Raw genomic sequence first — 26,938 nt, 5'->3', positions numbered from 1 at the left:
TGAACACATCCCATTTTATCTGCATAACTTTGCATCTTTATCAACTGCTGCCTGAAAGTATATATCCCTTTTCCCTTCTCAAACTTGTGTGTGTATGTCGTGTCTGTGTACTGAATCTGGTGCCAGATTGTAGAGAGAAAGTCAACAGAAATAAAACACACCCACTCCAGACCACAAGTATAGAGGAAATCAAATATATGCTGTTCTGTTAGATGGGAGAGAAGGGTGTGGAAGGCTGTCAGCATGAGCTTTATTGAGATTAGCTGCATTCACTACATGTCATCCATACTATTTGAAGAACATTGTACAGTTATGAAATACTACCTGAATTTGTCCTTCTCCTCCTCCTTTCCCTCGCTCTTACTGTTGTTCATTCGGAGGGCTGCTTTGCTGTTACATTTTTCATTGGTCAAAGTTTACTGATCAGTTGGCAAGCTCATATAATATAACAAAACAAGAGACCAAAGATCAGAAGCAGTGGCTGGGAGTGCACGACACTTGCTAGCAAACACATTCCGAGGTGAGTAGAGAGTTTTTACAGGCGATCAAGGAAAGAGATTCTGTATTTTTTAGGAATAATATTCTCAGATGCCTATGGTCCATTGAATTCACACCAAAGGTATTGTTCTCCAGTTTTAATATTGTATGTTTTATGCTGATTTTCATGATTGTTTTTACTGTAATTGATGTTTTTATTGGATAACTGTTTTATTGCTGTGTTTTGATATTTGATTGTTTTATCGGGCAAGGCCCCATGTAAGCCGCCCGATAAAACAATCAAAAAATAAAGTTATTATTATTATTATTATTATTATTATTATTATTATTATTATTAATTCAAAAATGCCTTAAGTGTTTCTTGAATATATTTTTTTTAAAAAGGAAATATTCTGAATGTTGCATCACAATGTTTCTCTCTCTTATTCTCTCTCTCTAATTCTCTCCCTCCTTTCTCTCATGTGTATAGCATGTCTGAATCAGAAAAAAAATATTTCACTCATAAGGGGATCTTGTTCAGCCCAGTGGGTGGAAATTCAGTGGAAATACTGAATTATGTGGAAAAAGAATTCCAGCTGTTTGATGACGATGTTGTGACTGTCACATATCCAAAGTCAGGTCAGTAATATAGTTGAGCATTTTTGTTCTCTACATTTACTGTGCGTAGGAGCCTCTTTATAGGATAATGTGTGTTGTTTCTGTTGGAAATTACAACCTTCTTCAAGCCTCCTCTGGTAATTTGGTAACCTATTATTCTGTTCGCTTATTGTTTTGTATGCATCTTCTGATATGCAGCTTCTTTTACTCTATGTTTCCTGAGAGGTTGTGGGAAGGGCTGCAGACCACATGATCTGATCTGAGACAGCTCAGACCTCAGACTTTAGATTCTTCTTTGACTTTGGACTGCTTAGAGCAAACGCTTGATATTTGTAAGAAAAATCCTCTGTGCCATCTGCACAGAAAAACTATCTCAAACATATCTGAAAATGGGCTGATAACCTATGTACCTGTGCTATGTACCTGTGTTTTGGCCTTCAACTCCCAGAAATCCTAACAGCTAGTAAACTGGCTGGGATTTCTGGGAGTTGTAGGCCAAAAATATCTGGAGACCCACAGGTTGAGAACCACTGCACTACACCTTGGTGGCTTTATTTTCCCACATAATATATCCTGCCACAAAATGATTACCATGTAGTGAATTTGTGGGGCATTTTACAAGTGCAATGGGAATGAAATAAAATGTTTTAATTAATGATGGATTGTGAGCTCATGAAAAAGTGAGGAGCAGTGAGAAGGACAGGTTGCTTACCTGTAACCGTGTTTCTTCGAGTGTACTCTGTGAATTCACACTAATGGAGAAGGCTGCGCCTGCGCAGGCTCCAACGGATACTCTTCCAAGCTAAAGTTTGAAATTTGGCGGTAACCCCGCCCCTCTTCCCGGAGGGTATAAAGGGCGCCCTCCGCGCCCGCTCTCCAGTTCCTACGCCGCAAAGGCAGCGAGAAAGGGAGAGGTTTGCATGTGGGGAAGGAAGGGCGGGATTGTGTGAATTCACAGAGTACACTCGAAGAAACACGGTTACAGGTAAGCAACCTGTCCTTTTTCTTCGTGTACTCTGTGAATGCACACTAATGGAGACTAGCAAGCTGAGGTGTAGGTAGGTGGGATAGCAAACCCGATAATCAGTCTAGTGTCCAAACAACACATTTATTGAGCACAAGGTGCAAAAACAAGCAAATGCAACGGTCAAAGAAGCGATGCAATAGCATATAGTGCAAAAAAACAAAAACCGATCCTTGTTGTTAGGATCCAGAACACAATCACAACATTGTAAGTGAGCAATAGTCTGTAAGAAAATACAGAGGTAGGCATAAAACTCATTCTCTGAAAACAGAGGGAGAAGTATTCAAAAAAAAATACATTTCAGTGCAGTGGGTAAGTATAGTACACAAGCACTACGTTAAAGAATCCCTGAGCACATCGATTACAAACGGGGTGGATGACAACGGTCAGCCTGTAAGAAGGATAAACCCGAAAACTGGTTTTGAGTAAGGCAACAACATTAGGTAAGGCAGGAGGAAAGGACGGACCTGGCAAAGGCCGAGTCCTTGAGGTTCTTTGAGTCCATCCTGTAGTGTGAAACAAAGGTGGATGGAGTGGACCAGATAGCCGCTCGACAGATGGAGTCGAGAGGGACACCCCTCAGGAAGGCCGTAGAGGTGGAAAGGCCCCTCGTAGATCTAGGGCGGATCGAAGAGGGGGGTTGGCGTTTGGCCAGCTGATAAGCGAGCTCGATGGTCTGAGCAATCCAGTGTGAGAGTCTTTGGGAAGAAAGTGGTTCGCCCAGTTTATGGGTAGCGTAAGCCACAAACAGTCTAGGTGACTTACGTATGTCCTTAGTCCTGTCCTTGTAGAAAAGGAGGGCTCTCCTGACATTGAGGAGATGGAGTTTCCGTTCTAGAGAAGAAGAAGGATTAGGGAAGAAAGCAGGAAGTATTATGTCCTGGTTCAGGTGAAAAGCAGAGACCACCTTAGGTAGGAAGGCGAAGGACAGCCCTGTCGTGGTGGAAACGGAGATAGGGTTCGTCCACCCGGAGAGCAGCCAGTTCCGAAGGCCTGCGCGCAGAGGTGATAGCGATAAGGAAGGCAGTCTTCCAAGAGAGAAGGTGAAGGTCTGCAGAGGCCATAGGTTCGAAGGGAGCTGAAGCTAGTTGAGAAAGGACGAGTTCGAGGCTCCATCCGGGAGTCGGAGGTTGAACTGGAGGGTGCAAGTTGTTGTAACCTCGAAGGAAGGTCTTAATGAGGTTGTTAGAAAAGAGAGAGAGTTGTCCCTGACGTTGGAAATGCCAGGAGAGAGCAGCGAGATAGGATTTTATCGAGGCCAGAGAAAGTTGACGATCCGCAAGGGAAAGTAGGAAGTCCATGACCAGCGGGATCGAAGTAGAGGCGGGATCGACGCGTCGGTCCCGAAGGAAAGTTTGGAATTTTGCCAGCTTGTAAGCATAGGCCTTCGATGTGGCCGGTTTGTGAGCGGCGCGAAGGATCGCCTGCAGGTCTGGGTGGAGAGAATTTAAGGAAGTATCCTCCAGGCAGTCAGGTGTAGGGACGGGACGTCGGGGTGGAGGACCTGTCCCTTCTGCGAAGATAGTAGATGAGGGAGAGTTGGGAGAGTGCGGGGAGGATCCGCACACATCCGGAGTAGCGTGGGATACCACGGCTGGCGTGGCCATGCAGGGGCGATCAGGATGGCCGATGTCGGTGTTAGATAGAGTCTCTCTATTACTCTCGAGATGAGAGGGAAGGGAGGAAAAAGATAGACGGGTTCGAGAGTCCAGTCGAGGAGAAACGCGTCTCCGAGACAGCCCGGAGTCGAGTTTGGAGGAAGTCTCGCTCCGAAGCGAGGAAGTTGAGCGTTCGAGGGGGAGGCAAAAAGGTCCAGAGCTGGCCAGCCCCAATCGTCGAAGACGGATTTCAGGATCTCGGGATCGAGACGCCACTCGTGGGGGGAGGTCGTTATTCTGCTTAGAGAGTCTGCTAGAGTGTTTTGAGCCCCCGGAAGGTGAACTGCCGACAGAGTTATGTGTCTCGCTATGCACCATAGCCAAATGTCCATCGAGAGAGCCATGAGTTTTCTCGAGCCCGTACCCCCTTGTTTGTTGATGTAGTACATGGCTACTACGTTGTCCGTTTGGATTAGAACAGACTTGTGGGGAAGAAAGCGAGCAAACGCCCGGAGGGCTTTGAAGATTGATAACAGTTCTAGAAAGTTTATGTGGTGAGACCTTTCTTGGGTGGACCACAGGTCCCTGACAGTGAGGTACGACATGTGGGCTCCCCACGCAAAATTGGAGGCGTCGGTCGTGATGGTGACTGACGGTAGGGAGGGATGGAAGGGAAGTCCCACACAAACGTTCGCTGGGTCCTGCCACCAACGAAGGGAGAGGCAAACGTGGTTCGGTACCGTGAGGAACATTGAGCTCGGATGCCGATGGGGTTTGAAAGAGTCTATAAACCATCTTTGGAGAGGTCTGAGACGTAATCTGGCGAAAGGGGTAACCATGACCGTGGAGGCCATGTGACCCAGAAGAACTTGGACCGCGTGGGCTCGGATCCTGCGGTTGCGGAGGAGGAGAGAAAGGTGCTGTTGAAGGGCTAGGAACCTGTCCTTCGGTAGGGAGGCGGTTTCCGTGATGGAGTTGAAGAGAGCTCCAATGAAACGGATCTCTGTGGTTGGGAGGAGTTGAGACTTTGAGACATTAAACTGAAGGCCCAGCCGTTGCAGGAGAGAAAGAGTCTGTGAGACGTGGTTTTGAAGGGATGAGGGGTCGGACGCGACAATCATCCAATCGTCCAGATAAGGAAAGACCATAATGCCCTGTTTCCTGAGGTGCGCTGCCACCACGGCGACCACCTTTGTAAAGACCCTTGGGGCCGTGACGAGGCCGAAAGGGAGAACTGTGAACTGGTAAGAGTGTCCCAGGAGCTTGAAGGAAAGGAAGCGTCTGTGGGATCGACGCACCGAGACGTGGAAATACGCGTCGCGTAAGTCTATAGAGGCGAAGTAGTCTCCGTGTCGGAGCATCGGGAGGATGGAGGCCACTGAAACCATTCGAAATTTGAAGGCAGAATGAAGAGGTTTAGAGCCCGTAGGTCGAGGATAGGCCGAAGACCTCCGCCCCGCTTGGGAACCGTAAAGTATCTCGAGAAGAAACCTCGAGTGTCCTGCTCGGAAGGAGAAGGCTGGATTGCGCCCTTCGCCAGAAGGGAGTCGACCTCGGCGCATATTTCCGGTGAAGGGTCGGTGTGGAGGATGTGACCCGTGGGTGGCAAAGTTTCGAATTCCAAGGCATAGCCATCTCTGACAATGCGAAGAACCCAGGCATCTGAGGTGATAGACTCCCATTCGCGGTAGAAAGGAGCTAGGCGGTCGAGAAAAGAACAGAGAGGAAGGATCTGGTCTGGGCCTAGGAACGGCATGGTAGTGGCAGTAGTAGTGGAGATAGAAAGATCCCCGAGAGAGTGGGCGTCAGGCCCGTCGTTGGGGTTGTGGCATAGCTGCAGGACCTTTGCCCCGACCTTTCGGGACCTGGTGCTGGCGGCGAGGTTGTTGCTGATGACTGTGGTGACTCGAGCTCGACGAGCGTCGAAACGGCTGGTGACGAAAAGGCTGAGGGTAGCGACGGTACCGTTGCGGGAACCATCGGGTCCGCTGAGCCTGAGGTTGATCGGTCCCGCACTTTGTTGCGAGAATCTTGAAGTCGTGATTGGACTTAAGTTTGTCATCAGTGCCAGAATTGAAAAGGCCCTGGGTGTCGAAAGGAAGGCCTTCGATCACTTGTCGAGAGGAAGAAGAGAGTCCTGAGGACCGAAGCCATGCATGCCGTCTGATCGCGATCGCGTGGGCAATCATTTTTCCGGCGGTATCACCGGTATGCTTAGCCATTTGAATTTGGTGGTGTGCGAGAGAGTCCGCCTCCTGTTGGAGGGTCGAAAGGACTGACCGGTCTTCGTCAGAAAGCTTGGTGAAGAAGGGTTGGGCTTTCTCCCAGAGGATCTGTTGATAAGCGCCCATGCAGGCCCCGTAGTTTGCCATACGGCAAAGGAGGAGAGCACCGGAGTACAGCTTGCGGCCTACCGCATCGAAGCGTTTGCCCTCTCTGTCGGCAGGGGAGTTGGAGTGTCGACCCGACGATTGGGAGGCCTTTACCACCATGGAGTTTGGGTCAGGGTGATGCTTGAGCCATTCCAAGGCTTCGTCATCGGTTCGGTACCAGGCCTCTATTTTCTTAGAGGTTGGAGGTATCGAAGATGGAGTCTTCCAAGATGCCTGGATGACGTCCAGGAGGTATGGAAGAAAAGGCAGCAAGGTGGCTGGCGGGGCTTGGGCTTGAACCCTCTTGAAAACGGGGTCGGTAACGGCCTTTGAAGTCTGTTTAATTTCCATCCCCAGAGCGTCTGCCATTCTGACCATCTGGTCGGAGAAAGCCCGAATATTATCAGTCGGGGAAGGTGGGTCGACCTCGTAGGCGCCGTGAGGCGGGGAGAGGTCGAGACCGAGAGAGACAACGGAGGCGGAGAGTATCGACTCGGGGCATTCGATATCGGGGTCATCCTCCTCGGGCCCTTGAGGGGACCGGGGAGGAGAAACAAGCACAGAGTCCTGATGAGGTATTACCTCAGGAGCAGGGAGAGCCGGCTGTGGAGGAACGCCCTTGGACGCGGAGGCCTGGGCGGCGCGGGCTAAGCGCGTCATCTGTCTACCCCTCTCAGGTGTTTGAGCCGGGGGAAAGAGTTCTTGTCGAGCCGGAAGACGAGATGGTGCCGGCTGGGGAGCCTTAATAACTGTCCTGACCGACCGGTCGGGGGAGGCTTGAGCGTCCGCATCCGAGGACTGACCATGAGGAGAGGAAGAGGAGTGGAGGCGTTGTGCTGGTTGGATAGGAGAGGATCTCCTAGAGGAAGGCCCAGAGGAGGGGACGTCCTTCTTCGAAGACGCTGAGGAGGATGACCTCTGGATCATTCGTTTCTTTGCTGGGGGTTGTTTCGACGCGACCCTCAGCGATTTTCCCGGCGTCGGGGGAATCGGGCACACAGCTGCCGAGTCAGATTGAGCCCGTCTGGATTCCTCCTGAGCCCTCTTGAAGGCAATCTTCATGGCGGAAGAAGATGGCGGCGAAGCCAGGCGGGATCGAGTGGAAATGGCCGAAGCCACCAAACTCGAAGTTGATGAAGGGCCCATCTTGCCCGACCGGGTGGATACCGTAGCGGTGGTCACCGTGCAGGGCGGTTTGGTCGGTCGCGGTCTCGAGGTTTTCGAGGTTTTAGATGATACCGACGGAGCAGGCCTGGACGCCATCGAGGCCGAGGTGGAAGTGGAAGCCTCAGGAGCAAGAGTTTTTTCATAAAGAGCTGCACGGAGTCTCGCAGCTCTATTTCTTCTGGCCTGAGCTGTAAAGGCCAGGCAAAAACGGCAGGTACCGACGACGTGGCTTTCGCCAAGGCAGAAAAGGCACTTAGCGTGCCCGTCGGAATCTGGAATCTTAGCGGCACACTGAGTGCACCGTTTAAAACGCGTGGTTGACATAAGAACGAAGAGTCCGAAGTGAGCTTTGCGGCGGAAAAAAAGGAACTGGAGAGCGGGCGCGGAGGGCGCCCTTTATACCCTCCGGGAAGAGGGGCGGGGTTACCGCCAAATTTCAAACTTTAGCTTGGAAGAGTATCCGTTGGAGCCTGCGCAGGCGCAGCCTTCTCCATTAGTGTGCATTCACAGAGTACACGAAGAAAAATATGAAGTGAGTAGGAACTGTGAATAAATAAGTTAGATTTTAAATGAATGTTGTTTCATCTTGTGACAGATATAGAGAAATCACTGGCTAATTGTTAGGCTATTTCATGGTAGAATGGGTTTCCTGATGTTAGTCCAGTGCTCAAACTGCTACTAGCATTCTGGGTTCATGACAAAAGAAAGAAAAAAACAAAAGGGGGAGGAGAGAGGGAAGAAAGTAAAAGCGGAAGAAAAAAGAATTGTATAAAACATTTTCAGACTGTTTAATTAATCATAAACCTCTGATGCCTATAGACTTTGTCATCATACCGCCACAATACATCCTATGAATGGATCTAACCTTTGTTGTTAAAACATGGAGACTTATGGCTAATATGATAGAATTTCTGCATTTGTAAATTCTTTCCCCTGAACATATGGAATCTATTTGTTTTAGTTGACAGATTCCATGCCAATGATCTCTCGGTCATTAAGGAATGACTAAGTTCTGTCAAATCATCTGGAGAATATATTCTTGATTTAAAAAATTGTGAATAAAGACCAACTAGTCTTTTCTTGAATCTCAGAAATAACCAAGAAGTCAACCAGAAATTGGCTAGGAATTTATTAACTAACAATAGTCAAGCAGACCTGGGAAAGAAGTAATTATAAATAAAAGGTTTCCTTCTAATTAGATAAGTAAAGTTGTGTTTGGGCAAGACGTGCATAGTTTTTGACCACTGGACTCCCCTTCAGGTACCAATTGGATGCTGGAGATCTTGGGTTTGACCCAACATGGTGGGGATCCATCATGGGTTCGCAGTGCCCCAGTATGGGATCGATTCCCATGGATTGAGGTTCATGACTGCCTTGACAAAGCCAAGACATCTCCTCCACCCAGGTTCCTCACTTCTCACCTGCCATTCCAGCTTTTCCCTAAATCTTTTATCCACTCCAAGGCCAAGGTAAGAGAAAACCTATGAAATAACTGTTCCTTTTGTTTCAAGGCACAAAATTGATGTGGTGAATTCTGGACTCACACTGTCTGTTTAAAGTTAGATGATATACTTTTTTCATGTCAGGAGTGACTTGAGAAACTGCAAGTCGCTTCTGCTGTGAGAGAATTGCCCGTCTGTAAGGATGTTGCCCAAGGGATGCCCAGATGTTTTGAAGTTTTTACTATCCTTGTGAGAGGCTTCGCTTATGTCCCTACATGGAGCTGGAGCTGATAAAGGGAGCTCATTCATGCTCTCCCTGGGTTGTATTCGAACTGGCAACCTTCAGGTCAGCAACCCAACCTTTAAGTCATCAGTCCTGCCAGCACAAGGGTTTAATGCACTGCGCCACCAGGAACTCCATATACTAAACCACAGAGAATCATAAAGGGGACTCCAGAATGATTATGGTTCTGGTTCCAGATCATAAACTAGTCAAAAGAAAAAAAGCAGCACAAATTAGATTTACTTTATACTTCCTTAAATTTATTTATTTATTTATTTATTTATTTACAGTATTTATATTCTGCCCTTCTCACCCCGAAGGGACTCAGGGCGGATCACATTGCACATATAAGGCAAACATTCAATGCCATAACATAGAACAGAGACAGAGACAGACACAGGCATGGGCGGGCCTCGAACTCATGACCTCTTGGTCAGAGTGATTTGTTGCAGATGGCTGCTAACCAGCCTGCGCTACAGCCCGGCCTAAATGTAACCTTTCTGTTCCTTACAGATTATCTATGTCTTGCGTAACCCTAAAGATGTGCTGGTTTCAAGCTACCACTTTTCCAAGTTTTTTAAAGGATTCCCGGATCCTGGGAGTATGGAAGAATTCTTGGAAAAATTCCTGAGTGGGAATGGTGAGAAAAGAGATAAGTTGGCTGTTTCCATTAGAATTAGTTGCAGTCAAATCCTTAATGAGGCAGAAGTCAACCCTGAGGTGTAGGGCCCATGGCAGTGACTTTCATTTTGTCTTTGAATGTAGAATCGACAATTATCAGAATGCAAACTTTTTCCATACCTGCTTTTAATGCTCCCCATAGTACAACAAAAGTTGCCAAAGTTGCAAACTACTGTACTTTGAATACATCTAAGCTCTGCTTTTGACTGGCAGCCAGCAGCATATGGTTTTTAAAAGGCAAGAGAAAGGAGGAATTGGGTCTCCAGACGATTTAGGGAAAACATCTCTGCCCATCAAAGTACCTTATTTTTAAACAGGATCAAGCACACAATCAATTTTTTAAATTTCTATAAGCAATACTCTCTACTTCTCTCAAGGTTTCCCTCCACTTTGTAGAGGAGGGGAAAGGAGGGCACTACCAGGCCTTCAAGATTTAGATGGGTCCCTGGTGTCTGGGAACTTTGGCCTTCTCCAAGCCAACTGTCAATGGAATGAAACTGAATGGTGTTGGGAACACCACAGGAGAGCCTATACTTTTAAGGAGAATGAGAAAAAGAAGTCATTGCTGTTATATCTAAGCTGATGTGGCAGGAACTCATCTTCCTTTTGGTTAGGATAAGGATTTGGGGAGATGGTTATGGAGAGCTCCCAAGGGAAACAATCAGTGGCCAAGATTCCTGTAGTTGGCAAGCAAGAAGAGGTCCTCCATTACACTAGTTGCAAAAAGAAATTATAGGTTTTCTTTTCCATCCCAATATTATAATACCCTTTCAAATATTTGCATTCTACCTTCTTTTTTGCTCTCCAGTTGCATATGGTTCCTGGTTTGACCATGTGAGAGGCTGGATGGAGTTGAAAGACAGATCTAACTTCTTCATGATCACCTATGAAGAACTACAGCAGGTATGTTATGGCCCCTGGATATGTTGATATAAAGCAGAACTGTAACGAGGTGAGGCAGGGAAGGAATCTTTTTGATCCCATCGCTGCCACCAATTGTAACGAGGTGTCTGACAGGAATGGAATCCTTTTGATCTTACCAAACACACAGATACCACCAATTAATAAGATGTCTTATGGAGGATGATGTTAATTAATTATTTATTTGATTATCTTTTTCGCTGCCACCAATGGAGGAGACGTCAGGCAGATGGCACTGGTTCTTTTTTAGCTTTCTCTATTTATTTTACTTCAGATGTTGATGTTGCTTAACTTAATATAAGAGTATGACAGAGGCTTAGTTGGAATAAAATCAAAACAAGTTTATTGCGTGTACAGAGCTTGATGGTTTCTTATAACTTGTTAAAGGCACTTAGCTTAATGGTTACAAACAGATATGAGGTGGTCAAACTTTCAAAATATTTCTTCTTCCAAATTACACTAAAACTTGATCCTCCTGGATCCACTGGGATTAACTTCCCTAATCCACAGACTCTATAAATGACCCTAAACAAGTCCCCTAACTTGCTTAGTCTGGCCTAATAGAGGTCTGTTCTTCCTGGTTCCCTTCACCTGAAACCAGACTGTTCCCTGTGATTTAAAATCACAGTCTGTCTAAAATAATTCTCTTTATTTTAGATCTAACTCAAATTCTTCTATTTGAGCCACGCTGATCCTCTACACAAGAATCAGTTCCTTCACTGTGACTGGAAATCACAGACTGCCTGACTGCTGGGTTTTAAAACATTCCTCCTTTTTCTTTCCAAACGGCGGTTGGCTCCGCCCCTTTTGCTATGGTAACCGGCCTTAAGATGGCTACCTTCCCCCATACATCATCCACTCTAATACTCACCATTTTAAACTTAGCCAAACCTGACTGTTTAAACAAATCAAATAAACATGTCATCATTAAACAAAATAAAATCATACACTTCTTTACAAGAACGTTCTAAAAATTTCTAGTTGGTGACACATCAGAGGGATCTGATGTAGTCTCTATAGCTGAGCAATTCCTCAGAGTTGAGGTAAACAACTACCAGCACTTTATACTGTGGCTTTGTCCATACTAGCAATTCAACAATTTTGCAGTACAGAAGGTCAGGTGAGGCATATGCCAGGGCAAGAGGGAGTTCCATGGGGCCGGGCCTTTTGCATTCCTGTGTGCCACAGTAGCCGCAGATGCAGAAGAAGGGAAAGGCAGCCCTGGGGCACCCCACCCACAAATAGTCTAGGTAACCAAGATGGCAGGTCCCCCAGGCTGAAGATCCTGCTGCTTAATTCCAGGTTGGTAAATGGGAAAGCAATAGCCACCCAAGATCTAATCTTGGATGAGCACATCGACCTGGCTTGCATTACTGAGACCTGATTGGATGTAGGAGGGGGGTGAACCTCTCCCATCTCTGCCCACCAGGTTTCATTGTGCAGCAGCAGGAATGACCTGGGGGGCGAGGAGGAGTCACAGTGGTCTATAGAGATTCCATTCACCTGTCCGGGTGTCCTTTTCCACAAGCAACCACATTTGAGAGCGTGTATCTAAGGGTGCTGCAGTGGCACAGTGGGTTAAACCGTTGAGCTGCTGAACTTGCAGACCGAAAGGTCGAAATTCAAAACCATAGGCGGGGTGAGCTCTCGATGATAGCACCAGCTTCTGCCAACCTAGCAGTTTGAAAACATGCAAGCGTGAGTAAATAGTTACAGTCACATGACCTTGGAGGTGTCTGAGGACATCGGCTCTTCAGCTTAGAAATGCAGATGAGCACCAACCCCCAGAGTTGGATGCGACTAGACTTAATGTCAAGGGGAAACCATTATATTATTATCTAAGGGCAAGCAACTGGACAGAACAGGGATTCTGTTGGTGCCTGTCTACCCTGCTGCTCAACATTCTCCCTGCCTGAGCTACCTGAGGTGGTCTCAGGCCTGGTGTTGGAGTCCCAACGGCTAGTTGTGCTGGGGGATTTCAACATTCATGCCAAGACCGCCCTGTTGGGAGCTGAAGGCCCTTTGCAAAAATTGTCTCTTTTCACCATTTGGGAAGAGGCAAATGTCCCCATGGGGATGCAGTCTGAAACTAAAATTACAACTTTTTTTACAATTGTTTTTGCTTTTCTTAGAATCTACGGGGCAATGTGGAGAAGCTCTGTCAGATCCTTGGGAAGAACCTGAACAGCCAACAGATAAACTCTGTGGTGGAAAATGCCTCTTTCCAGAAGATGAAGGATAACAACATGTCCAACTTTTCTCAGGCACCAGATTTCGATCACAACAAGGGGAAGTTCATGAGGAAAGGTAGAGTTACAGTTAAATCTTACTAAACATTGTCAAAGCTTGGGGCAAAATCCACTTTGTACCTGAAGCCTGAAATATAGTTTGGTGGGTTCTGAGAATACTATGTGACAGGTATGGGACTGTTTTTGGACTTCTTCCTAACTTCTTGCCCAATGCAATTACATATTGCAATTCAGGGTTGCTGTAACAAGAGAAAAAATAAGTTATTTCAGTGCCCCCTAGATTGTATAATCTGTTGATCTATGATATCTTGTATTATGAGGTCATTTGCAGGCAATGTGCTTTCCTGACCTCATTGTTTGAAGTTGAGGTGCCATGGGCCAAGAAAAGCAAGCAGCATTGACAATGGCCCTGGATAATACCACGGTCAAAGGGAAAGACCCCTAAGTGATCAGTTCACAGTTCTTTCCTCAATGACCACCTCATATTTTTTCCCCTCACATTACTTAATGGTTGGTTATTGGAAGGGCATTCATTTCAACTGTATTGATTTAACGTTCTGTGTGTTTTCACTCTTCCCTCCTATGGTGTTCCAGGGATCTCTGGTGACTGGAAGAACCACCTGACGGTGGCACAGAATGAACACTTTGACCGTGTTTATCAGGAGAAAATGCAGGGTATTTTCTCAACCCCACTATGGGACTGAAGAATGCCAGATGTTCTGTATGCAAACAGTCTTATTTCTCCAAGATTTTGGGCATCATTAGAGTAAATATAAGAAGCCCAATGAGAGTTTTATTGCTGTAGAATAATTACTCTAGGATGTAAAAAAAAAACAAAAGGAGGCACTATATTTTGAATGGCAGAAAAGCCTAAAGATTAAATTAATGCTGCAATATATTTTGAATGGTAGAAATGCCTAAAAGGTTAGTACTGTCTCCTCATTTATCAGTGATTTATCATAGATTGAAACCACTGTTGAAATCCTGAATCAAAAGATGGGACGTGAAGATCTGCACTTTGTCTCCCATCTCTCCTTCCTCAAAACCCAGCTTTTTCATTCTGCCCACTCTTCCTTGATGTGCCATGTGGCATCTACTGTACACATATGATGTCTGATGTCTGAGAAGCAAATGACAACATCATCCTTTAAGATCATGCATATGTCCAGCATCACCTTTCACTGATTTCCAATCTCTCACTACTTACTCACTCCTGCACCTCTCCAACCCTCCTCTCGTTCTACAATGAAGCCAGGGCTGGCCAAGATTTAAGGGCATGCAGGGGGCCTTGTGATGTGTAGGGATAATGTGACTGCCATTGTCAGGAGGTAGAGGAGGCTGACTGAGTCAATCAGAAGGGAGGAGACTTAAAAGGACCCACTAAAGGTCACCCCCTAAAGAGAAAGGCCCCTCTTCTACCCAAGAAGGGATTCGGGTTTCCATACAAAAAGCAATTTCTCAGGCACCTTATGATACCCATAGCCCTGGACTGGGTGCCCACCAGCAGCACCGGGGTGGAGGGGCAGTGGCGCCACATTTTAGGGTACCACTTGTCAACAATTTTTTGGAAAGAGGTGGGCACTACCATGCTGGAGCATAGCAGGAGGATGTCCGTCTTTGGGTAGAAGACCTGGCACAGCATGTCAAATTCATCCTGCGGACAAGAAGGAGGGAAGGAAGGTAAGGAGTGCATAGTTTACATGGCCAAGGTTGGATCAGAACCAACCTTGTCTCACAGACTTTTCATTATCTAGCTTACAGTAATTGAGGGGCTTGAGTTAATAAAGAAAACCACCTCTTTGGGGCCCAGAATAGAGGGTACAAACCAATATACCGGTACATTCATACATACATTGACTTTCATATATGTAGAAACGCACCCAAGATTCTAAGGCATACCACATTTTTAGAGACATTTATAGGGGGGCCAGGATCACACCTTAGACTGAGGAAATATATATATATATATATATATATATATATATATATATATATATATATATATTAGAGTCTCACTTATCCAATGTTCTGTATTATCTAACGCAGTCTGCCTTTTAGTAGTCAGTGTTTTTGTAGACAATGTTTTCAGTACATTGCAATGTTTTGGTGCTAAATTCGTAAATACAGTAATTACTACATAATATTACCGTGTGTTGAACTGCCTTTTCTGTTGATTTGTTGTAAAACATGATGTTTTGCTGCTTAATTTGCAAAATCATAACCTAATTTAATGTTTAATAGGCTTTTCCTTAATCCCTCCTTATTATCCAACATTTTCGCTTATCCAGCGTTCTGCCGGCCAGTTTATGTTGGATAAGCGAGACTCTACTGTATATATGTATGTATATATACACACAGTAGAGTCTCACTTATCCAACATAAACGGGCAAGCAGAACACTGGGTAAGTGAATATGTTGGATAATAAGGAGGGATTAAGGAAAAGACTAAGTAGGTAAAGGTTTCCCCTAACGTTAAGTCCAGTCATGTCTGACTCTGGGGGTTGGTGCTCATCTCAATTTCTAAGCCGAAGAGCCGGCGTTGTCCGTAGACACCTCCAGGTCATGTGGCCTGATATATATATATATATATATATATATATATATATATATATATATATATATAGAGCAGAGTCTCACTTATCCAATGTTCTGGATTATCCAACGCAGTCTGCCTTTTAGTAGTCAGTGTTTTTGTAGTCAATGTTTTCAGTACATTGCAATGTTTTGGTGCTAAATTCGTAAATACAGTAATTACAACATAACATTACTGCGTATTGAACTACTTTTTCTGTCAAATTTGTTGTATAACATGATATTTTGGTGCTTAATTTGTAAAATCATAACCTAATTTAATGTTTAATAGGCTTTTCCTTGATCCCTCCTTATTATCCAAGATATTCGCTTATCCAAGCTTCTGCCGGCCCGTTTAGCTTGGATAAGTGAGACTCTACTGTATATATAAAATAGTGAAAAAATCCACGGATAATGTGTGAGTTTTGTAGAATATTTCCAGTAGCTGCATGCCTGCCATAGATGTGGGTGAGACATCAGGCGAGAATGCTTTTGGAACATGGCCATATGGCCCAAAAAACTCAAAGCAACCCAGTTATCACAATTCTGGCTTTAGATTCGACTGCTTCCAGGAAACGATTTATTAATTGATCTTAGGCCTATGTCCACCTAGGCACTAACTTGATTTCCCCACAATGAAGTCCATATCTAAAATTTGAAGGGTAACTTGATTTTTCCAGCTGTCAGTCGTGGATGGTATAGGCGCCTCTGGGGCAATCAATGCCTAAGATGCTTAGGCTCGAGGCTGAGAGAGCAGGCCTCTTTTATAGAGGCCTAGCACCTTGAAGAAGGCCTTGGAAACTCCACAGGCTGCCACTAACCAGTAGTAGATCAGTATAGTCCAGGGATGGGCAAACTTTGGCCCTGCGGGTGTTTTGGACTCCAACTCCCACCATTCCTAACCGCCTCAGGCCCCTTCCTTTTCCCCCTCAGCCGCTTAAGCTGGTATAGTCAAATGAGTTCCCAGAATATTAGTATTGAAATGGCTTACCCAAGCATGGTTCTTGCTGAGACCAACTACAAACACGCCTTGCTTCCAAGATTTCCTGGTGGTATTAACTCTAATCCAAAATGGCTCCCTTTCCCCAGGCAAAGGGGCGGGCCAATTTACTGAAAGGAAGGATTTTCTGAAACTCCAATCTCATGAAACTGACAGAAAAAAAATGGCAACTCTCAAGCTGTGGGTGAGCCAGCCTAACAAAAAGAACCGGGATTTATACAGTTCCAGCACAAGCCTCTAACTTAAGTTTAACTCTTTCTGAAGCCACCACTTCCAGAGGAAAAGAGGAGATACCAGGCCATGGCTCCTGCCTACAGTTGGAACTGTGGCAGTTGGAAGCAGCCATGAATAGCAACGTTAGGTTGTTAAACTGCTGTGGGTGGCGATGAGAAAAAGAGCTGTGGTAAGGACTATCATGGCCAGCCACCCAGCTCTGTGCTGAAATTCTTTTCACCTTGTTTCTGCTGAGATATCCCTCTAACATGCTTGAATATAATGAGGGCGTTTCATGTTCTCCCTTATCTTTTTTATTTGTTGAGCCTGCTATGGCTGCCAATAAGGTTGGGCTCTACAGATTGTGAAACCGTGATCTAATACAGTAGAGTCTCACTTATCCAACATAAACGGGCCGGCAGAATGTTGGATAAGCGAATATGTTAGATAATAAGGAGGGATTAAGGAAAAGCCTATTAAACATCAAATTAGTTTATGATTTTACAAATTAAGCACCAAAACATCATGTTATACAACAAATTTGACAGAAAAAGTAATTTAATACGCAGTAATGCTATGTAGTAATTACTGTATTTATGAATTTAGCACCAAAATTTCACGATGTATTGAAAACATTGACTACAAAAATGCGTTGGATAATCCAGAACGTTGGATAAGCGAGACTCTACTGTATTTCGAAACTGCTGTTTCGACTGCTCTTGATGTTCTGCCTGTTACGGATTGATGATGATAAATGGAAGCTCTTACTTGTGTCTGTGATCTAGAGTCACCTGCAGAACAATAACATGCTACTCTGCAGAACAAAAAATACACGAACTTTACCAATTCCAAGCGATAAAAAAAGTAGTATTTACAATGGTCCCTCTGGTCACTTACAGAAGTCCACGGTCACAAACAGTCCTTTCTCAGTCCACAAATCTGCTTCAGAGAAGAATACTGTCCTGGTTCTTCTCCCTCCTTTCTCAGCAGCAAACAGGCCTCAAAAAAGCAAGGCCTCTCTGAGTAGAATGCTCTCTTCACTAGCAGTACTCAGTCAGGACTGAAAACTTGTCCAAACTGGTTCTGCAGCAGCAGAACAGAAACAGTATCGAAATCAATCCCCAGGTCTTTGCAGGCTCAGTCAATCATCTTCATGCACTTCATTTTCCAGTTAACACACACACACAGCACAGTGCCTTTGCACACCATAGAAATGCACTTAATAAAGATGAACTGATAAGACAGCGTTTCTCAACCTGGGGGTCACGAAAGCTCATCCCGACCTGGGCTTGAACCGCTATCCTTCCAGTCAGCAGGATCTTTTATAACATAAAGTTTATGTTGTTCTTGGAAATAGTTTAGTGCTGTGGTTTTTTGATATTAAATCTGGATTTCTCAGGGTTGATTTTAGGAAGATTGAGTGAGCAATGAATTTTAAATATTGTACGTATCCCTCTTTCAGCCTCATTGTCCTGTTCACTATAATAAAAGGCTGAAATTGGAAACAAAAGGGCAAGATTGATTTAGTGGGGGAAAAATAACATAGCTAATGCCCTCAAAGCACCAGATCCCACCTGACCTTGGAAGCTAAACAAGGTTAGCTCTGTTTAGTCTTTGAACAAGAGACTGCCAAGGAATGCCATAGGAACGAACTAGCAAAGCCACCGCTGAGTATTCCTTGCCTAAGAAATTCAGGGGGTCATCATAAATGTATAGATGACTTGAGGACACATGCAGCCAGAAGTATGGAAATAAGAAGTCTTTGGTGGGAAACAGCTCTTCCTCACAAAAATCACACCTACGTGACCAGGGTAGTGGAACAATGAGTGTTAAAAGTGCTGCGGCAGAACAACAAGAAAAGTGTGAGATGACAGGAGGGTGAAGGGGGGAAGTAGCGAAGGGGGGATTTGCACATTGAGCTGAGACAGATTAAAGATGAGAGATAACACATAGCCCAGAGAAAGAGAGAGAGAAGCTTGGTTTTAGTAGCTCTTCCTGCCTCAGTTCTTTGAAACCAACTGCTCTGGGCCAGTAAACCTCAGACCAGCAGCAAACATCACACACTTTGGTTCTCAGGGGCAGCATCTTTCCAAAGTAGCCTTTCTGCAAGAAAATTCAGGTAAGGATGGCAATACCTTCAGGGCTCACAAATGCTTAAGTAAAAGAAAAATGGGATTTTGAAAGAGAGAATTTTAAGATACTAATGAATTTTATTAATATTATCTCCCGCCCCATATGTATTACCTGTATCTTTGTAATTGTAGACCTCATGTTCAGTGGTTACTTGGCCTTAACATGAGGCAAAGGAAGCCTATACTGTAGAATTAATGCAGTTTGACCACTTTAACTGCTACAGTTCAATGCTATAGCATACTTGTCATTGTAGTTTGGTGTTACGTGAAATAGAATACAATCAACGAAATTCATCAATTAAAGTACAGATATTATTTCCCCAATCCCACCCACCCATGACTTCCAAATAGAACTAGTATCTAACAAAAATCTATCCTTATCATTACACTAATACCGTGTTTCCCCGAAAATAAGACAGTGTCTTATATTAATTTTTGCTCCCAAAGATGCTCTAGGTCTTATTTTCAAGGGATGTCTTATTTTTCCATGAAGAAGAATTCACATTTATTGTTGAACAAAAAAATGAACATTTATTATATACTGTACAGTAGTTGTCATCATAAACCAGTATAACCAGACAAACTGTGAATCCTATCAAGAATTTCTTGTTACTACCAATATTTCCATGTACAACACTCTATGGTACATACATTTACCGATCCTGCATGCTCTGGTGTTCTGTTCGGCGGGCATGCTTCCAAACAAAAACTTTGCTAGGTCTTACTTTCGGGGGAGGCCTTATATTTAGCAATTCAGCAAAACCTCTACTAGGTCTTATTTTCAGGGGATGTCTTATTTTAGGGGAAACAGGGTAGATTCCCCGTGCGGCTCTTTCAAAATCTATTTTTGTCTTCTTTTTAAAATACCCAAATACAAGTCTCCATTTTCTAGCAAACTTTTCTTGTTTCCTCCCCTTATGCCTTTGGAGAGTCTGGCCATTTGGATAAATTAGATTAATATTCTTCTCCAATCCTTAATGAGTACTTTTCCCCCATTCCAAAATTTTGCTATTGTAATTCTCGCTGCCACAAAACTATATTGGCAAATTTCTACATCTTTATTGGTTCTCTCCTGAAACAAACACAATAGGCACATTTTTGGGGTTTTCTTAACCTTTTTAGAAATCATTTTATTCGTTTCTTTAGTCATCTTTTTCGAAAGGTGGGGGCAAGATTAATTTAGTTTGCATTGTAATGCAAACTCACCTGAATTTCCAGCTAATACCAAAACTAAAATGCACGTATCTTCCCTAAGTTACCATTCTGGAAATGTTACAGTTGGATTTTTGCAAGCAAACAAAAATAAAAAATGGATGAATGGATGAACGAAAGGGCTATGCACCAATGCATTAGTTAGTGAAAATAATGTCAAAAATGTATTATATTGAGATAAAATTGTCTGCAAAAATTTTATATGGCACACAAGTGTAGGCAGCCTGAAAGGAAACAGCAAACATTCTCCTTCTGGATTTCTAGGAAGTATATTGGAATCCAGAAAGAAAATGACAACTCTTTTCTCATGGCTGCAACTGGACATGCTACACACTTACTTAGCAAGCTTTCAGGCAAGGGAGAGGTATTTTGCAAAGCTGGAAAGGATAGCTGCATGCACATAAGCAATCTTAAGGCACACATAAATAAGTCATTCACAGGATCTTAGTGAGATCTCAGAGGTGTGAAAAGTCTCGAGGAAGTGGCTTGAAATGGAGAATGAGGTTGACTCGGCAAAGGCTGCTACAAACGTCACGTTCAACTCTACAGAACAAGTCAAAACAGATATTATATTTGTATCTCACCCTTCCAGTCATTTTTAGACTCTTCTGTGGGGAAGCTCAGGCTGGGCTGTTTCAGGTTGGGAGAGACCATAATCTCTTGGCTCTTCTCTTCTGCTGCAGCTTCTGAACTGTTTCCATCACATACTTACCTTTTCGTAGCAGCAGGCACTGTAATGCCCTGGGGCACTGTGGAAAATGTAAAGAATCATGAGACATCCTTCAATTTTCCTTAAAAATAACAATGCATCAATAGATTTATACAAGACTTTTGTGGTATATATGAACTTTAAGGCAATTCCTGGGGGAAATCCTGCTAATTTCTTTAAAGGCAGTTACACTTATTAGCACCAAATTTGGAGGGCATGTTGGGAATGATCTAATTTAAAATATAGGCTACTTGATGTACATGCAATATATTTTAGGGAGTCCCACAAATTATCCCAGTGAAGCTGGACAATTTTGCTCCCTAGTAATAAATATAACTCCAAATCATTCCCTTTCTGAATGTGAAGGAGATTTGGTTGTACATATCCACTTATAAAATAAACCCTACATTTACTTATTGATTCTTCTCTTTGCTTTCATTTTACATTTTGGACTTTCCACCCAGGTGTTAAATCCCATTCTCATGGCATTTTTCTCATATTGTTCCAGGCCAGAACTCATCCCAAAGACAGTTGAGACACTCATCTTGACCTTTTCAAGGATGTTGGCTTGCAGAGTCTTCAGCATGGTGCTGACAGCCACTAGCTTGGTCCTCCTGCTGATGGCATTGATCACGGATTACTGGCTAGTGGCTTATGGTACAAATGATATTGTGCACAGCGGGCTCTGGAAATGGTGCAGAGATGGAAACTGCTTTGTTCCAGAGGTGACTTTTGGTAAGAAAATGAGGGACGAGATTCTAGACGTTATCAAAGATTCCCAGGACAGATTGAGCAGAATCATGTAAATGGTCTCCCTTCCCTCTCTAGTCACTAATCCTTTTTTTTTTTTTAAGTAGTCTATGTATATATACTAGCTTTGACTTGAAAAAAATCTGACTCTCTATTTAAGAGGGTGGAATGAAAAGTAATGCCTCCACCTTCATAACTCCTCAACAGATGGCAGTACTGGTATGTGGCAGTACTGGTATTCTGTCAAGAATTCAATGACTGCACATTGCTTAAGTTGCATTGACCGACCATCTGTGCAGGGTTCCATACTTCACAATTTAACAACACAACCGTTCAATGCTAAGGCTTCCCACCCAATGGAACTGTAGAGGAGAGCCTACTGAAGAAGCCAGTACCTGCCACATACCAGTACTGCCATCTGTTGAGGAGTTACAAAGGTGGAAGCATTACTTTTCATTCAACCCTCGTAGAAAGTTGAGCCACTATATACTTAATCTTACTTGGGAAAGGTATCTGAGTACAGTAGCTATAGAACCCATATCCACAGTTTCATTTATCAATAATCTCTAGGCATTTTCGAAGTCCTTTAGCCAGAAGTTCTTCATTTCAAAAGGATTTAACATTGACGTGAAGGACAGAGGGGGCCTGGCACTCCCAGATCTCAGATACTACTATGAAGCTGCTAACTTTAGCTGGCTAACGGACTGGATTAAATTGGACAACAAAAAATTACTTAATTTAGAGGGACACAATTTAAGATATGGCTGGCATGCTTATCTATGGGATGAAAAGGACAAGGTGAATAAAGAATTTAAAAGGCATATTATAAGATCCAGTCTCTTAACAACGTGGAAAAGATACAAGAAGGGGATAGAGCCCAAAACCCCTCTGTGGCTGCGCCCACTTGAAGCAGTCTTGAGACCAGCTACATGTAATGAAATAGGAACTTATGAGGAATATTTAGTTAAAGAAAGAGGGCAATGGGTACTTAAGGGCAGAGAAGAATTAGGGTTAAAAGACTGGTTCAGTTTTTACCAACTGCATGATAGATTTAGAAAGGATGCGGCGGCGGGATTTGCATCCAAAAAATCCGAGTTAGAATGTATCTTAGACAGAGGCAACAAAGGCTTACTCTCAAGGCTTTATAAATTTATTCTAGACTACAACCTTGCAGACAACCAAATAAAAACCGTTATGATCTCTTGGGCCAGAGACTTTGGTAGAAACATAGACCTGGAAGAATGGGAATATCTCTGGAAAAAGGGGTTTAAATTCTCTCTGGCCGGCTCAATTAGAGAGAATATGTTTAAAATGTTCTATAGAACATACATAACTCCAGAGCTTCTGGCGAAAATAGAGAAATCAGAAAGAGGGGCCTGTTGGAGATGCAAGAAAGTAAAATGAACATTTTTCTACTTATGGTGGACCTGTAATATAGTTCAAGAATTCTGGATAAAAGTGGTGAAAGAAACAAATAATATGATTACCAATAAGGTCAAGAAGAACCCCGAGACATGCTTATTAGGTTTATTTAGAAGGCGTATTAGCGCAGGAGATGAAGAAATTTGCCAATATTGTTTTGTTGCGGCAAGACTATTAATCGCAAAAACATGGAAGGGGGAAGAAGAGCTAAGTATTAGAGACTGGAGAGATAAACTGGGGGGATATATCCAAATGGCCAAGCTGACAAATAGTAACAGAGGAGGAAATAATGAGGAGTTTGCAAATAAATGGAGGCTGGCACTTGGGTATTTGGAAAAGAAGACAAAGGTATATTTGATAACAGCCATAAAGGGGATTTAGCGAAAGAAGATACAGGGGTAGTTGACGGTCAGTTACGTGATACTTACTGAGGGGTATTGGAGGTCTAGGGGGTCGGGTTCACGGGTGAGGGGCAAGGGGAACAAGGATAAGTTAAGGTACAACAATGGTATAGCAAATCTGTGTTCATCCATTAGTTCAGCGACACTACAGTGCAAATTGTTATACCTGTCTGTATTTTTTTTTTTTACTTCTTTTCTTCCCTTTTCTTCTGCGGCTGTATATGGATACATGTTAATCTATTTTTTGTTTTTCACTTTTACTAATAAAAATTAATAAAAAAAAGGATTTAACATTATGCATTGTTTCACATTCAAAGGTTGTACAGTACAGTGATAGACCTAGGTTTGGGGGGGGGGGGTGTCCTTTGTGAAAAGTACCCTCTAGCATCTCTTTGTAGGCCTACCTCTTCCCTGCTGTTGCTGCTGCCCATTTGTATGTACTGTCATTAAACAAGTCTCTCATTGACTTTATGCCCGTTATCTCATTTACAGACTACATTGTAGCCACACGGGCATTCTTGATCATGGCATGTCTGATGTCCCTAGCTGCGATCATCGCTCACATTGCCTTCTTTGCACCCTGTGATTGTGGTATTTTGGACAAGCCCTTCTTTGCTTTGGTGGCTGCCTTCACAGCTGGTAGGTGTATCCAACCAAGAGGAGAGGTCTTGACGTGTTACGGTGGAGGGAAGGGAGTTGAGAACCCATGTCTCCTACAGTCTGGAGGACAGCCCTCTGTTTGAATGGTTACCAAGTCTCCTTTTTTGGCTGCTTACTGGCCTCATCCTACTTCTCGGGGTTGTTGTGACAGTAGTTGATGTGGGTGAATCACCTTGCATTTCTATGTAAACAGAGGTGGCCAACTGTGGGGGCTATGTGTCCAACAAAGGGACTGGTATTCTTTGCCTAGAAAAATCCTATGAAGTGAATAGATTCAGCATAATCTACCACAATTTAAAAGAGACATTGAGAAGCTGGAACATGTTTAGAAGAGGGCAACTAAAATCATCAAAGGTCTGGAGACCAAGAATCCCTCTGAGGAGAACTTAAAGGGAAGGCTGAGAGGAAACATGATTTTGTTTTCATGTCAGGAGCGACTTGAAAGAATTGGCCGTCTATAAGGATGTTGCCCAGGGGACGCCCGGATGTTTTACCATCCTGTGGGAGGCTTCTTTCATGTCCCCGCATGGGAAGCTGGAGCTTCCAGATGGGAGCTCTCACCACTCCCCAGATTCAAACCACCAACCTTTCTGTCAGCAATCCTGCCAGCACAAGGGTTTAACCCACTGTGCCACTGGGGGGCCCGGGAAACATGATAGCCATGTATAAATATTTGAAAGCATGTCATAAGGAAGAGAGGCTTGTTTTCTACTGCTCTTGGCTTCAGAGGAAGGCAAAGGGAAACCCCCATGAACAAAACTCCCACAAATCAATTCAAAATGCATTGTAATGCCATTTCAAAAATAACTAGAAAGTAACTGGAAAGAGTTCCTTGTTGAACCCCAAAACGAGAGGTAACCCATTCCAACTCATTATATGTCTTCTTCAATGCCACTTTGTTTTTGCTGTGTAACATATTATTTCCAAGCAACTATTTTTTCCAGGCTCTGCAAAAATGATGGAAAGAATCAGAATTATGTCAGCTCCACAAACATCCTTTCTATTGCTTTATAGGACTCTTCACTCTCATAGCTGTTGCTGTATTCACTGCTGAGTCCTGGGGCAAGAATGAGAACCCCCAAATCCAGCTCACTTTCGAATGGTCTTTCTACCTTGCCTGGGGAGCATTTCCCATGCTACTGCTGGCTGGTGAGTCTACTGAAGGAAAGCTGACAAAAGCTAAAACCACTAGTTTGATATGGGTTGGGTAGGGTATTTACATATTTAAACAATTTATAGCTTGCCCTTCAGCCAAAAGATCTCCCACGGTGGCAGAAAAAATGTTATATTGGCAATTCCTTAGATTTACCATCTCAAAAGACACCAAAAGCAAAAAACAAAAAGGAAAAAGGTATGGGAAGGGATTAAATCCAGCAAGTGCTGGTTGCTTTTATCTCCTTGAGAAGTCACTTTGATGCCAACAGATACGGAGGAAGGACCTCTAATTGGGGGCAAAGCACAATGACACTATGTCTGGCTGCTCTTCTCTCCTTTAGAAGCCACATCAGAGGCAAGTGGTACAGAGAGAGGGTCTCTAAGCAGCTGCTGGGATCAAGGCACAATAGTATTTTGCCTGTATGCTCCCATGTCTATCGTCTCTCAGATGCCACAGCAATAGCTGTTTGAGCTCACCCTTCTTCCATCTCTCTCGTCCTCTTTCCTTGCAGGTATATTCAGCCTTGTTGTCCAGCTGTGCTCTTCACGTTCCGGCTACAACAATCTTTGAACGCTTGGACCCCAAAATACAATGGCAACTGTGCAGTGAAGCCACAGTGCAAATCACTGGCATCCATAGCAATTTGTCTCAAGAAAACTTTGGAGTATTCACCCCACTTTACCCCTGTGTTAAGGACCAGAAGTCTCTGGATGTCATAAAGACATGATCTTTGGTCCACTTTGGGTTTTTTTGTGCTTGTGTATAGACAAGTCCTAAGGCACCAAAACTATGTATTTCTACTATCTTCTGAAAGAGAATTGAGCACTTTGGACAGCTCATTCAATTGTGAGATTCATCACCTCAATAATAATAATAATAATTTGCCGATACATCACACAGTCCTAGACACTTGGGAAGTGTCTGACGTGTGATCCAATGCAATGGCCAGCAGAGTATCTGCTGTGAACTCATCTTGTTGTGTTTCAAATAATAATAATACCAACAACAACTTTATTTTTGTATCCCGCCTCCATCTCCCCGAAGAGACTCGGTGCAGCTCACATGGGGACAAGCCCAAACAATATCGATTAAAACATAAAACAGTAAAATTAAATTATAGCCACATAAAACAACATAAAACAATATCAACAGCGATTTAGAAGCTAAACAATGATAATTACTGGAAATTCAGTTATTATTGTTATTATTGTTATTGTTAGTGGCTGTCACTGGCCCAAAATACACTGGCCCAGGGTATTTTCCTCCATGCCAATGAAATCCCTCCTTATCTGTTGTTTCTGATCCATTCCCAAACCACCTGCAATGTCTTCTACACAGCAGTAGTTTTCCAGCTGCCTCGTTTTCATTTGTATTGGTTTGTCGACTATGGCCTCAACTTTTTCCAAGTTCATAAACAATAGATGCATTCCATTCTGTTCTGAAATATGTATCAGTTTCCAGCTTGGGTCCTCAGATGTTGGTCGACTTCAGCTCCCAGAAACTGCAGACAGCCTGACCTATGATCAAGTATTTTGATTGACTACTGTGTCTTTAATTAAAGAATTCCTGTTTCTCCTCCTTTAAATTCTTTCAAAATCAAAATAACGGCAGTCAAAATATTACATATAATAAGTATATGTGTTAAGATAATTTAATAATCTGTGATTGGGATAGGCCTGTGCCTGTTTCCTGTAGGTTACTAATTTTTTCATGCCATTTCAATATTCAGAGATGTTTTTATGTGTCCTTATTCAAAATGTACAATTTGTGGGATGAACCAATCTGGAGCTATTGGAAATGTTCATGTCTTTATATTCTCTGAGTTGGTCTAATAAAGATACTTTAATGCAGGATTTGGAAATTTAATTAAGCAAATTGTA

At 43.5% G+C, this 26,938-nt stretch overlaps 2 protein-coding genes across 4 annotated transcripts; both read left to right on the top strand.

Moving 5' to 3' along the window:
• Positions 1 to 214: 214 nt before the first annotated feature.
• Positions 215 to 14,973, top strand: LOC100566507 (sulfotransferase 2B1). 2 transcript variants are annotated; one of them, XM_003225084.4, is made up of 7 exons: positions 215 to 520; positions 968 to 1,116; positions 8,517 to 8,725; positions 9,495 to 9,621; positions 10,471 to 10,565; positions 12,716 to 12,890; positions 13,427 to 14,973. In XM_003225084.4, the coding sequence occupies exons 2-7, from the start codon at positions 969 to 971 to the stop codon at positions 13,534 to 13,536; spliced, it is 864 nt and encodes a 287-aa protein (XP_003225132.1). In that variant the 5' UTR covers positions 215 to 520; position 968; the 3' UTR covers positions 13,537 to 14,973. The 2 variants fall into 2 exon arrangements, with proteins under 2 accessions (XP_003225132.1, XP_016851586.1); XM_016996097.2 differs by having other exon boundaries at positions 215 to 619.
• On the top strand, positions 14,382 to 26,908 carry nkg7 (natural killer cell granule protein 7). Of its 2 annotated transcripts, none has more exons than XM_062962077.1 (5): positions 14,382 to 14,512; positions 21,178 to 21,404; positions 23,735 to 23,881; positions 24,917 to 25,051; positions 25,570 to 26,908. In XM_062962077.1, exons 2-5 carry the CDS (start codon positions 21,230 to 21,232, stop codon positions 25,626 to 25,628), a joined length of 516 nt encoding a protein of 171 aa, XP_062818147.1. In that variant the 5' UTR covers positions 14,382 to 14,512; positions 21,178 to 21,229; the 3' UTR covers positions 25,629 to 26,908. The 2 variants fall into 2 exon arrangements, with proteins under 2 accessions (XP_062818147.1, XP_008115512.1); XM_008117305.3 differs by lacking the exon at positions 14,382 to 14,512 and adding an exon at positions 18,658 to 18,735.
• The last annotated feature ends 30 nt before the right edge of the window (positions 26,909 to 26,938 follow it).

This window comes from Anolis carolinensis, unplaced genomic scaffold (assembly GCF_035594765.1).
Source record: "Anolis carolinensis isolate JA03-04 unplaced genomic scaffold, rAnoCar3.1.pri scaffold_10, whole genome shotgun sequence".
Classification (NCBI taxonomy): domain Eukaryota; kingdom Metazoa; phylum Chordata; class Lepidosauria; order Squamata; family Dactyloidae; genus Anolis; species Anolis carolinensis.
This window is presented reverse-complemented; position numbering and strand designations above follow the sequence as displayed.

Coding starts and splice junctions, on each gene's coding strand:
- nkg7 (XM_062962077.1), top strand. CDS start 21,230: ATGTTGGCTTGCAGAGTCTTCAGCATGGTGCTGACAGCCACTAGCTTG. Junction 23,882..24,916: donor GGTGGCTGCCTTCACAGCTG/GTAGGTGTATCC, acceptor ATTGCTTTATAG/GACTCTTCACTCTCATAGCT. Junction 25,052..25,569: donor TCCCATGCTACTGCTGGCTG/GTGAGTCTACTG, acceptor CTTTCCTTGCAG/GTATATTCAGCCTTGTTGTC.
- LOC100566507 (XM_003225084.4), top strand. CDS start 969: ATGTCTGAATCAGAAAAAAAATATTTCACTCATAAGGGGATCTTGTTC. Junction 10,566..12,715: donor CCTATGAAGAACTACAGCAG/GTATGTTATGGC, acceptor TGCTTTTCTTAG/AATCTACGGGGCAATGTGGA. Junction 12,891..13,426: donor GGGGAAGTTCATGAGGAAAG/GTAGAGTTACAG, acceptor ATGGTGTTCCAG/GGATCTCTGGTGACTGGAAG.